The 13,709-nt window shown below is 42.9% G+C and overlaps 1 protein-coding gene across 7 annotated transcripts in view; it reads left to right on the forward strand.

Moving 5' to 3' along the window:
• The first annotated feature begins 1,720 nt into the window (after positions 1-1,720).
• Positions 1,721-13,709, forward strand: part of EEF1AKMT2 (EEF1A lysine methyltransferase 2) — a 63,383-nt gene continuing 51,394 nt past the window's right edge. For 6 of the 7 annotated variants that reach the window (XR_006654867.2, XR_006654868.2, XR_011651081.1 and 3 more), the window contains exons 1-4: positions 1,721-1,837; positions 2,909-2,974; positions 3,485-3,599; positions 10,125-10,232. Coding sequence is in view for 2 of the 7 variants with exons in the window: in XM_024555485.3 (XP_024411253.1) it covers positions 1,740-1,837; positions 2,909-2,974; positions 3,485-3,599; positions 10,125-10,232 (387 nt within the window). In the remaining 5 variants the exon portion in view is untranslated. Of the gene's footprint in view, positions 1,838-2,908; positions 2,975-3,484; positions 3,604-10,124; positions 10,233-13,709 lie in introns of all 7 variants that reach the window. The other variant, XM_045191659.3, reaches the window with a different exon arrangement.

Genomic DNA, 13,709 nt, shown 5'->3' on the forward strand with positions numbered 1-13,709 from the left:
GAATTGGCAGGCTGAGAGAGAGACAGGCAACCCAGAGTACTTGCAGAGCTGCCCTCCTGCACCATGACACAGGCACCAGTGGGAGGGACTGTGTTCCCTGGCACATTACAGCTTTTCCCTGGTGATGGGCAACTCTGTTGGGACTAAGCTCCCCCCTCCTTCCCCAAGAATCTCGTTGCCCTGAGTGATCAGAGGTGGTGCCCCACACAGCCTTCAGGACTAAACAGCCAGAGTAATCCTGGAGCCACAGAAGGAACTCTTTATAAACCGTGGGTTTTTCCAGGGCTCCATACCAACAAGTGTTTATAGCATTCATCACACACAGCGAAAACAACTTAAGTGTTGGCAAGACATCAGATTGCACATGGCTTTATCTTTCATGGGTACTTCATAATTATAACCTAAAACTTCTTAAGACCCACTCAGTCACATTCAAGCTTGCTTTCTCCAGCAGCTAGAGTCTAGAAAAGATGAAAACAACCATTCGCCCAGGGCTGCACTAATTGGCTGTGGCATCCGGTGGTTTTATTACTCTGTAATAAGGTTACTTACGCTCTTTCGTGGGTTCTTTAATCACTACACACATGGACTCCCTTCTGTCGTTTACTGCGTTTTGTCACTGGTGATTGCCTGAAGATCTTGGAACGTCTTATATAGGAGAAGATGCACATTCTGTCCCAATTGGGATTTCTGGGAGCTGGAAAGGCAACTGTTGAGGTTGTTTACCTCTAGGGACTTAGTCTGCAGAGTCAACAGAAACGTGGCCTAGGAAACTTTCCTTTTGGTTGGAAGGCAGCCTTGCCAGGGGCCTTTGAGATCCTCGCCTAGGACATTGAACTACCAGTATTTCATCACTGCTACAGAAACCCTCGCAGACCTTCCGTACGTAAGACCTCTCGCATTCTGCGGCGGAACTACCAATGGCAGTCAGACCAAGAGGCGGAGGAATTTCCGCTTCACTGGTCGGGAGCAATCTGGTAGAACAGTCACCACCTACCTAGGGCAAGGGACGGGTGTGGGAACTGATGCACACAAACGTTAGGAGCCTTGGACCGGGCCAGGTGCCTGGTGAGGGCCGGAGCTGAGACGGGCGGGCATCCAGGGGTCTGGACTCTCACTTAGCACTGTTTCTTCCACAACACTCTGATCCCCTTGACTGGTGTATTTTGGGGTGGGATGGGGTTATAGGGCATTCTTTTCTCTGGGCATAAATTCCCATGTCCACCTAGTGATGTCCCGGCAGAAGAGGCCAGAACGTTATTTTCGAGGCAGAATCCCAGGCACAAATGGAATTGAATTAGCCAGAAGCCAAACAATGCTTCCCAGATCTGCCCACAGTGTGGAGAGATGAGGTGATTTGTGTGTTTGGGTTGAGCAGTGTTGGCTTTGGGTTTTTAGTGTGGCTTACCCACGGCCAGTCTTTTTCCAAAATGCAGTTACCTTGAATAGTCCCTTACAAACAACAGCTCCCAAATATAGTGGCCCGTTGGCGAGCACCTTGAGGAAGGGCTGGCATCTGACGTTACATGCAGGAGGCGGACGGAGGCCAGGCCCAGCCTGACCCAAGTCTGTGTTTGGGTCCCAGGATTTGGGACCAGGGCGGAGCCCGGACCCAGTGCGGGCCGGGAGCAGTAGAGAGGGCAGCCTCCCCTGTGCCTAGAGGCGCCACCCGGCACGTCCGCTCTGCCCCGCGCCTCGTCTCTATGGCGGCCACAAGGCAGTCCCGGGCGCGGAGCAGTATGATCGCTGGAGGAGGCGCCGAGGTCGCGGCGCGGTCCCGAGAGGGCAGTCCCGGAGGGGACGACTTTGCCCCATCGGCGCTGGGAACCCGACAGCAGTGAGTGTCGCGCAGGGCAGGATGGGCGGCGCTGCCTGGAGTGCGCCCCGGGGTAGGGGACGGAGAATGATGGGCCCTGGGGGGTCTTGGGAGATGGGGGCAGCCTAGCGTGCGTGACGGGAAGAAGCATAACGGCCCGCCTTAGGAGAGCGTAAGCAGTGGAGGGGTTGGAGGCATGGAACCCAAGGGGCCCCTGTGGGGACGATTAAGAGACATTTAAAGGGGTTGACATCTGATGGGCTCGTGGGTTTCGGGACGGGTTCTGAAGATCTTGGGGAGACCTTTTAAGGGTCTTGAACTTGAGGGGCAGGCCTGGGGAACGAGGGAGAGGGTGGGGACTACTGGGCGAGGGAAAGAGGCCGGGGGAGATCCGCTGGGTCACCGACAGGAAAGGCTAAGAGGACGAGGGTAGGGGTGTAGGAGCTCGACCTGGTGGGAGTGTAGGGTGACCAGAGGAAGGGGTGAGGAGGCGGTGATCTGACCTCAAACAGACGCTTTGGAATTATTTAAGGGGTTTCTCGGTGAAGGAGTGAATGACTGCGGGGAAAGGTAAGGATGAGCGGTAACTTGGAGGGGTGAGAGCGAGCAGGGGATTCCAGAGAGATAAAAGGGGATTCTAGGAAGAGAAGACAAGTCATGGGGGAGGGAGAACTGGACTTAAAAGGAAAAAGTAAATCTTGAAACATCCCTTAAGCAGAGCTTCTCTTTGGTGAGTTCCATTGTGAATAACCACGGTGCTAGTAGAAAATCCTTCTTTCCACACATTTTAAACTGAAAGTTTGGACTCATGTTTGGGACTAAGGGATCCTTGAACAAATACTTCGTAAACATAGCATTTTTATGTGTTGGGTATTGTTCTAAGTGCTTTACATGTGTATGCTTATTCTGCTTGTCTATGTCTTTCATTTTTTTTAAACACAAAGATGTGAGGAGATTTGGGCCATGTGCCCTTATTGATAACACTAATCATGTTTTTAAACGTCTGTCATAAATATAACATTCGAGACATACATTTAATCCGTAATACAGTTTAACTCAAGAATCTTGCTTTGCATTTGATCATTTATATAGTTGGGATGCTGTCTATGAGAGAGGACTGAACAATTTCCAAGAATATGGAGATAGAGGAGAAATTTGGTGAGTTACAAAAAATAGTGGAATTACGATCCGCGAGATCCTGCGCGTGTGCATCTTTACCTTTTAAGCGCATATCCCAGAGGAAGATGACCTGGAAACCTTGGCAACCTTGAACTGATTCTGGCTTTAGTGGGTAGATTTAAAGAACTTCTTTCTTTTAGTGGTCCAGATTTAAATTTGATGATGGTGTTATGAAATTAGTCTCTTCCTGTAATTGTCCTTTTCAAATAAGCAGTAAAATTTTGAACCATTGATATATACAAGTGTTCATGCTGATGTAGAGAAACATTAATAAGTAATATACCAACCTAACCTATTCTGCTCTATTCTTGGATGTTTTTTTTCCTAAATAATAGTAGAGATGAAGCTTAAGCAGTTACAGATATTACCATGTACTTTCAAAAAAGGCTTAATTGAGCTTGTTGAGTAACCTACTTAAATGAAATACAGTTATAACCTTTGCTCTGTATCCCTTTGTTGTTTGATTAACTGATTCTGTGTTTCCAATAGGTTTGGGGAAGAGAGTATGAATCGACTGATAAGGTGGATGCAGAAACAAAAGATTCCACTGGATGCTTCAGTGCTTGATATTGGAACTGGAAATGGTGTTTTCCTGGTTGAACTTGTTGGTACTTTTAGTATTCATGTGTTAGAGCCCAATTTTAAAATGAAATTTAAAAAGCTTGCCCGTGAGGATACTGACGAGCTAAATCTAAAGTAGTAAAGCAGTCACACCGGGTGCTTGGAGAGGTCATGTGCGGGGCTGCACGGATTGTGAGCAGGAACTAAGTGAGAAGCGGGGGATCTGAGTCCTAGTCTCGATGCAGCCTTGACTCTGACCCAACAGCTTAATTTTTCTGGGCTTCAGTTCTTTCCTGAAGATTGTGACTAGGTGATTTCTGTTGGTTTCTTTTAGCTCAAAACTCCAGAGACCTGTGTGTGTAAGTAGAAGATGACTTGTGCACTGAGTGTGGGCGGGTTGTAAAGAGGGAGAGAATTTCAGGTAGTGGCAACAACAGTTAAAGGCACGAAGGTTGGCAGAGCCCAGCATGTAGTGGGCCGGTGAATAGTCTGGTAAATGAAAAGGTAAAGTATGGGTATGGGGTGGACAGCGACGAGGACTGAGTTAAAGGGAGGAGCGGTATCATACCATACCATGCCCAAGAGCTTAGCTTTCACTTTGAGAATAGGGGAACGGTGAAAATGCATCAAACAGTGGAATGAGATTACAACAATTTGTACTAAACTTTTCTGAAATGTTGAGGTATAGTATATGTGTATTAAAGTGAGCAAATCAAAAGGCCGTGGCTCAGTGTATTATCACAACGTGAACACAGCTATGTAGCTGTCACCCTGGTCAAGAAGTAGAGTCTCAGAGTTCCCCTTGAACTCCTTACCAGTCCTCTCTAAAGCGCTCCCTTCTTCCTTTCTGAAGGCGTAGTGGGAGTGTTAATATTGTAGGCTCATTTGCCTGTTCCGGAGTACGTCAGTGGAAGGCCTCACTGCGGGTTCTTTCTAGTGTCTCGCCCCGAGCATTCTGGGGGATTCGCCCGTGGTGGTGGAGGTAGCGGCAGTGCGTCCCTGTTCCTTGCTGTCAGAGATTCCTTTCTGCAGGGCTGCCAGGGTTTTATGTATTAATTCCGTTGTTTGCCTGTAGATTCTTTTGGATTTCAATAGTTTACTTATAGAAGCTAATGATTTCTCCTTTGGGAGTCAGGTTAACTGTTAGATTATGTAGATTGAGATTTTTCTACATATGTATGTTTATATACACCCTGTGAATAATGACAGTTTCAGTAATTCTTCTCCAACCCTTTAGAACTTTGCCCCCTTTTTACCGTGGCTCGGGCCTGCAGTAGCATGTTGAAAACAAGTGGTGTCAGAGGCGTCCTTGTCTGTTCCCCCTTCCAGAGGACGCTGTCGATGTTTTACTGTTAGGTATGATGTTAGCTTCTAAGTTTGTTCTGTAGATGACTGTTCTTAGAGTAAGGAAGTTTCCTCCTATTTCTGCTTTGCTAAGAGTGTGTGTGTGTGTGAATGTGTTGCTCATGAGTCTTGTTTATCAAAATTCTTTCCTGTATCAGCTGAGATAATTATATGAATTTTCTCCTTTAGTCTGTTCCTGTTGGTGACCTACATTCCCCATTTTCGGATCTTAAATACATTCCTGGAATAAACCCAGTTTATATATATTACTGGATTCAGTGTGTTAATGTTTTGTTTAGGATTTTTGCAGCTTTGTGAGAAAGATTGTCCTGTAATTTTTCTTCCCTGTGGCATCCTTTCTAAGTGTTGGTATCAGGTTATGTTGGCATCGTTAAAGGAGAATCTACTTTTTGACAGAGTTTGTTGGCATATGGTGTCTTCTTTTACCATAAATGTTTGGTAGAATTCACTGGCAGAGCCACCTACCTTATGGGAAATTTTTTTATTAAATGAAGTGTAAGATACATGTAGAAAAGTGAGCAGGTCATAAGTGTATAGCTTTTAAAAAATGAACACCTTTGTTTAACTCATCAGCCTGATCAAGAAAGAAAACATTGTTAGCGCCACAGAAGTCTCCTTGTGCCCTTCCCGCTCGTTCCATTCCGAACGTGAGCACTGTTCCAACTTCTATCCTCACACGTTAGGCTGTTTTTGATACTAGCTGTGCTGGTTTCTCATTGTGGGTGTAATTATCGTTTCTCTAATGACTAAAGATGCCAAGCACCTTTCATGTGCTTATTCTCCATTTGTGTATCTTTTTGGTGAAACATGTGTTAAAATCTTTTGCCATTTTAAAATGGGGCTATTTGTTTAGTTAAGATTTGAGAATTCTTTATGTATTCTGGATATAAGTTTTTCGTCAAGTATATGATTTGTAAATGTTTTCTCCCATTTTTTTGGCTTGTTTTTTTCATTCTCTTAACAGTATCTTCTGAAGAGCAGAAGTTCTTTTTTTTTTTTTTTAAGATTATTTATTTAGTTAGTTTCAGACAGGGGAAGTGAGGGAAAAAGAAAGGGAGAGAAACATCAATGTGTAAGTGCATCTTATAACTTCCCCCCTTCCCCCAGGGGGCCTGGCGGGCAGCCCAGGCATATGCCCTGACTGGGAATCGAACTGGTGACCCTTTGGTTCCCAGGCTGGTGTTCAATCCACTGACCCATACCAGCCAGGGCTAGAAGTTCTTGATTTTGATGAAATCTAATTTATTAATTTTTCTCATACGGATTGTGCTTTCATTGTCATATTAAAGAACTCTGCCTAACCCAAGGTCCCATAGACCTTCTTGTATATTTTCTTTTAAAAGTTAGAAAGTTTTCCCTTTTACATTTAGATCTATGATTTGTTTTGAGTTAATTTTTGTTTAAGGTTTGAGATACTGGTTGAGGTTCTTCCTTTCCTTTTTTTTTTTTTTTTTGGCATATGAATGTCGAATTCTTTCATCTGTCATTCGTTGAAAAGATTATCCTTTCTCCATTGCATTGAGTTTTGTCTGTTTTTGACCCAATATAAATGGTATCATGGTGTCATGGTGTATGTATTTTTTCCCATCTGGCCTCTTTTCCTGAATGTGGATTTGTTGTATGTACGCTAGATTGCTTCAGTGTAGCATATCCATTCCTATGTGGAAATAACCACAGTTTACTTATGTATTTAGTCATTCACTCATTCATTCATTCATGTTCCTGTTGATGGACATGAGGCCTGTCTCCAATGCTGTGTTGTTAGGACTACCACCCGTTTTCCGAAGTGGTCCTACTGGGCCGGGCCCCTGGCAGCGAGTGGGAACCGCAGCTGCGCCGAGTGGTCTTGTCCGTCTGTGTGATTGCAGTGATTTTGGTGGGTGCATAGTGTCTCATGCTTTGTTCTCATTTCCCTGGTGAGTAAATGTGTTGGGCGTATTTTGTATGTTTTTTGGCTGTTTGGATATTCTTTTTTGTGTAATGCTCGTTTAAGTTTTTTTCCCCAACTAACAGTTGGGTTGCCTGTTTTTTTCTTACTGATTTATAGGCGTTCTTCATATTTCTATTTATGTGACCTTTGTATTGCAAATCCCTTTGTCTAATCTGTGGTTTGCCTGTTCACTTTTGCAATGCTATCTTTGGATGAACAATGGAGGTTCTTCAATTTTACTAACGCTCAATATATAACGTTTTAAGCTCTGGCTGGTGTTGGTCAGTGGATTGGGTACTGGCCCTGCAGACCAAAAGGCTGCTGGTTCGATTCCCAGTCAGGGCACATGCCTGGGTTGTGGGCCAGGTCCCCAGCTGGGGCTGTGCAAGAGGCAACCCATCTATGTTTCTCTCCCTCTCTTTTTCCCTCCCTTCCCCTCTCTCTAAAAATAAATAAAATCTTAAATAAAATAAAATGATTAGTGATTTTTGAATACTGTGTAGTAAATCTTTGCTTCCCCAGAGTCATAAATATATCTTCCTCTGTGTTCTAGAAGCTTTATTGTTTTCCTTTTCACGTTTAAGGCCTGATTGTTTATGTCGTGAGGTAGAGTCCATGTTTATTTTTCCCCTAAGAACATCCAGTTAACCCAGCACCGTTTATTGACACGTTCCTCCTTTCCCCCACTGCACCTCCGTCCTGTGTCAGGTAGTGGTGTGTGTTCGAGTCTCTGGCTGGCTCGTTGGGTCGGTTAGCTTTTATTCATTCATTCATTCATTTATTTATCCATCCATCCTCGCCTGAGGATGTGTTTATGGACTTCTGAGGGAAAGGTAGGGAGGGAGGGAGCGGAGCCATCTGGCCAGGGCTGTCTAAATAACTTGCTGGGAATTATTTTAGAGAAGGTTTCTTGGCAAGGAATTTTCTTAGCATTTCTTCAGCTGAGAATGTCTTTATTTTGCCTTCATTCCTAAGGGGTGTTTTTGCAGAATGCAGCCTTCTTAATTCTTTCCTTCCAGTGTGTTAGAAATGCTGTGTCTCTTGTCTCTGACCTCCGTGGGTTCCAGCTGCAGTCCCTGGAATTGCCGTGTTCCTAAGGGTAACGTGCACTTTTTTGGATGCTTTCAGGGTTCTTTCTGTCTTAGTTTTCACCAGTTTGCTTGTGATGTGCTGCTGCTTGGATTTCGTGGTGCTTGCCCGCTTTGGGGTTCACTGAGCTTTGTGAATCTGAGAACACTTTTGATGCATGTGTGTGGTATATGATTTGAGACTGGCATTTTTCTTTCATTATCTTTGGCTTTCATTCTTTATGGCTTATTGTCAGCTGTCAGTCTTACTGTCAGTCTCCGGAAGGCAGTTCCCCCGCCCCTTGTCCGCCCCACTCTTACTCTTTAGATGCTTTTGAGATTTTTCCGTTTTTAGTTTTCATCAGATATATTAAAATATACTGGTTTTCTTTGTTTATATTATGCCTTGGGTTTATAGAATTTACTGAATTTTTGGCATGGGGTCCATTGTTGATATTGGAAAATTCTTAGCAATATACCATTTTCTCTTCTGCCTAGTCTCATTTTCTCTCCCTTGAAGATTCCTATCATATTTACGTTAGATATTATACTTTGTGCTATTTTATGTCTTTTATGTTCTTTCCTGTTTTTAATTTTCTATCCCTTTGTCATTGTATGCTTAACAGGTATTCTGACCTATTTTCCAACTAATTTTTTTTCTGTGTCTACTTTGCTATCAGGCTCACCCTCAGTTTATGAAATTAATCGTTGCATTTTTAATTTGTTATTTGTTTGGTTCTTTTGTTACAGTTTTCAATGATCTGTCAACATTCTCCAAATTGTTATTTATTTCAATTGTTTCAAAATCTGTTTCTTATCATTCTTTTATTTATGTCTTTTGTGGGTCTTTTTCTAATGTCAGTTTTTCCCCTTGGTTTTGGTCATTTATTGTATCCTTGAATGTCTGTTTATTTCTCACTGACTGCCAGAAACTGAACATGAAATTTGTTGGAGATATTTTGAGGCTTTGGATGATTGTTGTAGAATCCTAAGACATCTGTTCATGATTTTTATGAGCTCTGCTGGAAGAGTAAGCAGGCGTGGGATGAGAGGGAGTCAGTCAGAGTCAATTCTTAGAATCGCTCTGTGTTCTAGGCAGGACGGAGAAGGCCTGGAAGGGAATGGTGGGAAAAGAGGACCTCAGAGGGAATGGAACGGGACAGCTGAAAGGGTAGGAGGTTGGCATCAAAGACGGACGTTAGATTTTAAGATTAAAAATAATCAAAGGAAACAAAATGCTCTGTGGAAGTAATTGGTATGCACTTGAGTTTAGATTAGAAATCAGTCACGGTCGAAAAGTCTGGGTAAGTAAGTCTTGATGGATGGTGTTGGAGTAGGTTTAAATTTTGAAGGAAGTGATAATTTAGTAAATTGTGAAGAGCAGAAACAATTTCAGGCTTCTCTGTACTTTGCAGCTTCTTTTCTTCAAATATCCTTTGAAATGGCTGTTAGCCTGATTGGTCTGAGAATGTTCAGCGTGGTCAGGCGGTGGGGGTGGAGGACAGAAGCCATCACGCTTTTGCCACAGTGCCAGACACCCTTCGATGGGCTCGTAGGGCTGGTCAGTAGCCCTATGTCTACTCCCGATTAAGTCTCAAAACACTTAAACCCAGTGAGCGTTCTTCACCTCGTTGGCCCCGCCTCCCAGGTGCTTTGTAAAGATCTGTTGAAATGTATGAAATATTTCAAAAACAAAAAATACTATACAAATGTAATCACATGGCTGTTGGAGAGTTGTGTAATTTATAATTACACTGAATGAACATTTAAAATCAAGAACTTATTACATATACATTGATTGAATTTATTCATATAGCTTAATTGTGTTAAGTGAAATTTATGACACACTTATGTGTGAATTAGAGCATCTCAACGTCAGAAGTTAATGCCACATTTTTCCGCTTGAGGGGAGAAACATACATACAAGTATTCTCATTATTTTTGAGAAAATGGATTTCCTTTTGAAAAAGAAATCAAATATTATAACAGCAAATGAATTTTCACATTCTATAAATTTAAAGTTTTACTTTCTGTTTGGATTCTACAATAAAATTTAAACATTGTAGATTATTAGACGGTATATGTTACTTGATCTATTGAAAATAAATAAAACAGTCCTAGTCCTAAAGGAATATTACAATTCATGGGCAAAACAGTATGTTAAACTTTTAAAAACTAAAGTATAAAATTACTTCTCTGTCTCTAGGCGAAACTTGGTTTCTGTAATATTACTGGAATTGATTACTCTCCTCCTGCAATACAACTTTCTGGAAGTATTATAGAGAAAGAAGGTTTATCTAACATTAAGTTGAAGGTAACTATTATTTATATTATTTTTATATTATTTATAACATTTTTATTTCTAATAAAAGTTTTAAAATTAAAATATTTCTAAAGTATATTAATCATAAACAATCCAAAATGAAACATTTTTAAGAATTTTTAGTCTAGTCAGCTTGGGGAAGTTATCTTCTTCCTGGGGTGCAGGTTTACTCATTTCCTCCTCTGCCCCCTTGTGTTTGCAAACGTACACCAGTAACACCTAACTTTGCATTAACCAGATGTAAATGTTAGTGGGTAAAGTGGGAAATGCCACCAAAGACTACTTAATTTTTATGATCTGTAAGGAGAGGATGTCTCTTGCATTTATATTTGTAGCTTAGGCATCTCCTCTGAGCTCTAGAATTATATACAAACTGTATTTTACAATTCTATTAGGATAGTTAATAGTCTCTCAATTAGTCCAAAGTGATACTTTTTTCTTTATTTATTTTAAAAATATATTTTATTGATAATGCTATTATAGTTGTCCCATTTTCTCTCCTTTATTCCCCTCCACCCCCCTTCTACCAGCATTCCTACCCTTTAGCTCATTTCCATGGGTTGTACATACAAGTTCTTTGGCTTCTACATTTCCTATACTATTCTTAACCTCCCCCTGTCTATTTTCTACCTACGATTTATGCTACTTATTCTCTGTACCTTTTCCCTCCCTCTCCCTTGCTGATAACCCTCCAGGTGATCTCCATTTCTGTGATTCTGTTGCTGTTCTAGTTGTTTGCTTAGTTTGTTTTTGTTTTAGATGTGGTTATTAATAGCTGTGAGTTTATTGTCATTTTACTGTTCATATTTTTGATCTTTTTCTTAGATAAGTCCCTTTAACATTTCATATAATAAGGGCTGGGTGATGATGAACTCCTTTAACTTGACCTTATCTGGGAAGCACTTTATCTTCCCTGCCATTCTAAATGATAGCTTTGCTGGATAGAGTAATCTAGGTTGTAGGTCCTTGCCTTTCATGACTTGGAATACTTCTTTCCAGCCCCTTCTTGCCTGTAAGGTTTCTTTTGAGAAATCAGCTGACAGTCTTTTGGGAAGTCCTTTGTAGGTAACTCTCTGCTTTTCTCTCTGCTTTTCTCTTGCTGCTTTTAAGATTCTCTCCTTCTCTTTCATCTTGGCTAAAGTAATTATGATGTGCCTTGGTGTGTTCCTCCTTCGGTCCAACTTCTCTGGGACTCTCTGAGCTTCCTGGACTTCCTGGAAGTCTATTTCCTTTGCGAGATTGGGGAAGTTCTTAATTATGTTTTCAAATAAGTTTTCAATTTCTTGCTTTTCCTCTTCCCCTTCTGGTACCCCTATGATTTGGATGTTGGAACATTTAAAGATGTCCTGGGGGTTCATAAGCCTATTTTTTAGAATCCTTTCTTCATTCTGTTCTGGTTGAATGTTTCTTTCTTCCTTCTAGTCCACACCATTGATTTGAGTCCTGGTTTCCCTCCCGTCACTGTTGTTTCCCTGTACATTTTCCTTTATTTCACTTACTGTATTTTTTGGACTATAAGACACACTGGATCATGAGATGTACCTAGGTTTTAAAGGAGGAAAATAGGAAAAAAACACCCCCTCCGCTGTCGCCGCCCCATCCCCATCCCCAGCGAGCCAGGTAAGCTACATTCGGACTATAAGACGCACCCCCCCATTTTCCTCCCAAATTTGGTGGGGGGGAGTGCATCTTATAGTCTGAAAAATACGGTAGCATAGCCTTCATTTTTTTAATCTAATTTGCAACCATATTCAACCAATTCTGTGAGTATCCTGATTACCCCTGTTTTGAACTGTGCATCTGATAGATTAGCTATGTCTTCGTCGTTCAGTTGTATTTTTTCTGGAGCTTTGATCTGTTCTTTCATTTGGGCCTTTTTTTTTTTTTTTGGTCTCTGCTCACCTGTTATGTAGTTAAGGGGCGGAGCCTTAGGTGTTTACCAGGGCAGGGCAAGTTGTGACTGTATGTGGGGGCGGGGTCTGAGAGGGAACAATGCCACTTGCTCCGCTCTCTGCTGGTTTTTGGTCACTTCCTCTGATACCCATAGTCAAAGTGGGCCCCCTCTGGTGCTGGTTCCCGAGTGGGTGGGCTTGTGCACGCTCTAGGACCCTGTGGGTCTCTCCAACGAACTCTCCTGTGAGGCTGGGAGTTTCTCCCGCTGCCGCCTCAACCCCCACAGGTGTTTTCAGTCAGAGGTTTGAGGCTTTATTTCCCTGAGCTGGAGCCCTGGGTTGCAGGTCTGTCTCACTCCCCAGCTGTTCTTCTCAGTTTATCTGCACACGAAGTGGGACCACCCAGTCTGCAATCCGCTGCCACCCGCCAGCCGCTGCCTTGCTGTGAGTCCTCTCTGCCCGGCTGCCCGTCTCCGCCCGTCCTACCAGTCTGGTTGAATGTTTCTTCTTTAACTCCTTGGTTGTCAGACTTCCATACAGTTTGATTTTCTTGCAGTTCTGGTGGTTTTTTGTTTTTAAATTTGTTGTTGTCCTTCTTTTGGTTGTTGGAGGAGGCACAGATTGTCTTCCTACGCCTCAATCTTGGCCGGAAGTAGTCCCAAAGTGATACTCTGCTTTTTCCTTTAACCTGCTTCCCCCATTCCCCTTCCAATCTCTCCAATGATACCACCATTCATTTACCAGGTGCACTAACCCCAAACCCAAGGAGTCATCCTTGATTCCTCTCTTTCCTTTAAATTCTATATCCAATTTGGTTGGTTTTATCCTCAAAGCAAATCGGAAATTCCTTGGTATTTCTAATGCTTTCCCCCAAAGCCGAGCCACCATCTTTCCTTCCCTAGACAACTACGGTAGCCACTTAAAGTGCCTCCCTGTTCCCCCTCCAGCCACCCAGCTGACTGTCACCGTGGGACTGCAGGGAGTGATCTTTTGCAATGCAAACCAGCTCTGGGACTTCCGTGTTCGCCAGCCTCCTGGGGCTTCCCCTTTTGTTCGGATTGGAAGCTAGGCCCCACCCAGCCATACAGAGCCCTCTTTGTCACCAAGGCTGCAGTCTGTTTCTGCTTCTGTCTGCACTTGCGTGTCTCGCCTTTCTCCTCCAGCCCTACACCTGATGCTCCCTGCCTAGGGGAGTTGCTGGAGACCTTCCGTAGCTAGTTTGGCTCCTGCTCCTGCTCCTCACTGAGGTCCCTGCTGGACTGTATTTAGAGGCCTGACCTGGCCGCCTTCTCCGACACATTTCTCTTCCTAGCCGTTCACCGTCTTCGTTATTCTGCTTTCATTTTCTTCATAGCACTTTGTCTGAAATCACTTGTTTAGCTTATTTGCTTTTCCTTTTAGAAAATATAATATATATTCTTCTACAGTGAACTTTTCTCTTTTGATTGCTTATATTCCTAGGGCCTGCAAAGTTCCCGCATTTAATAGGTGTCTATGAAATATTTGTTGAATAAATGTGTACTTTCATACAGGCATTTAGGACAGGAATGTCTTCAAACTTAGCTCCCAGGAGTGG

Source organism: Desmodus rotundus, chromosome 4 (genome assembly GCF_022682495.2).
Source record: "Desmodus rotundus isolate HL8 chromosome 4, HLdesRot8A.1, whole genome shotgun sequence".
NCBI lineage: Eukaryota > Metazoa > Chordata > Mammalia > Chiroptera > Phyllostomidae > Desmodus > Desmodus rotundus.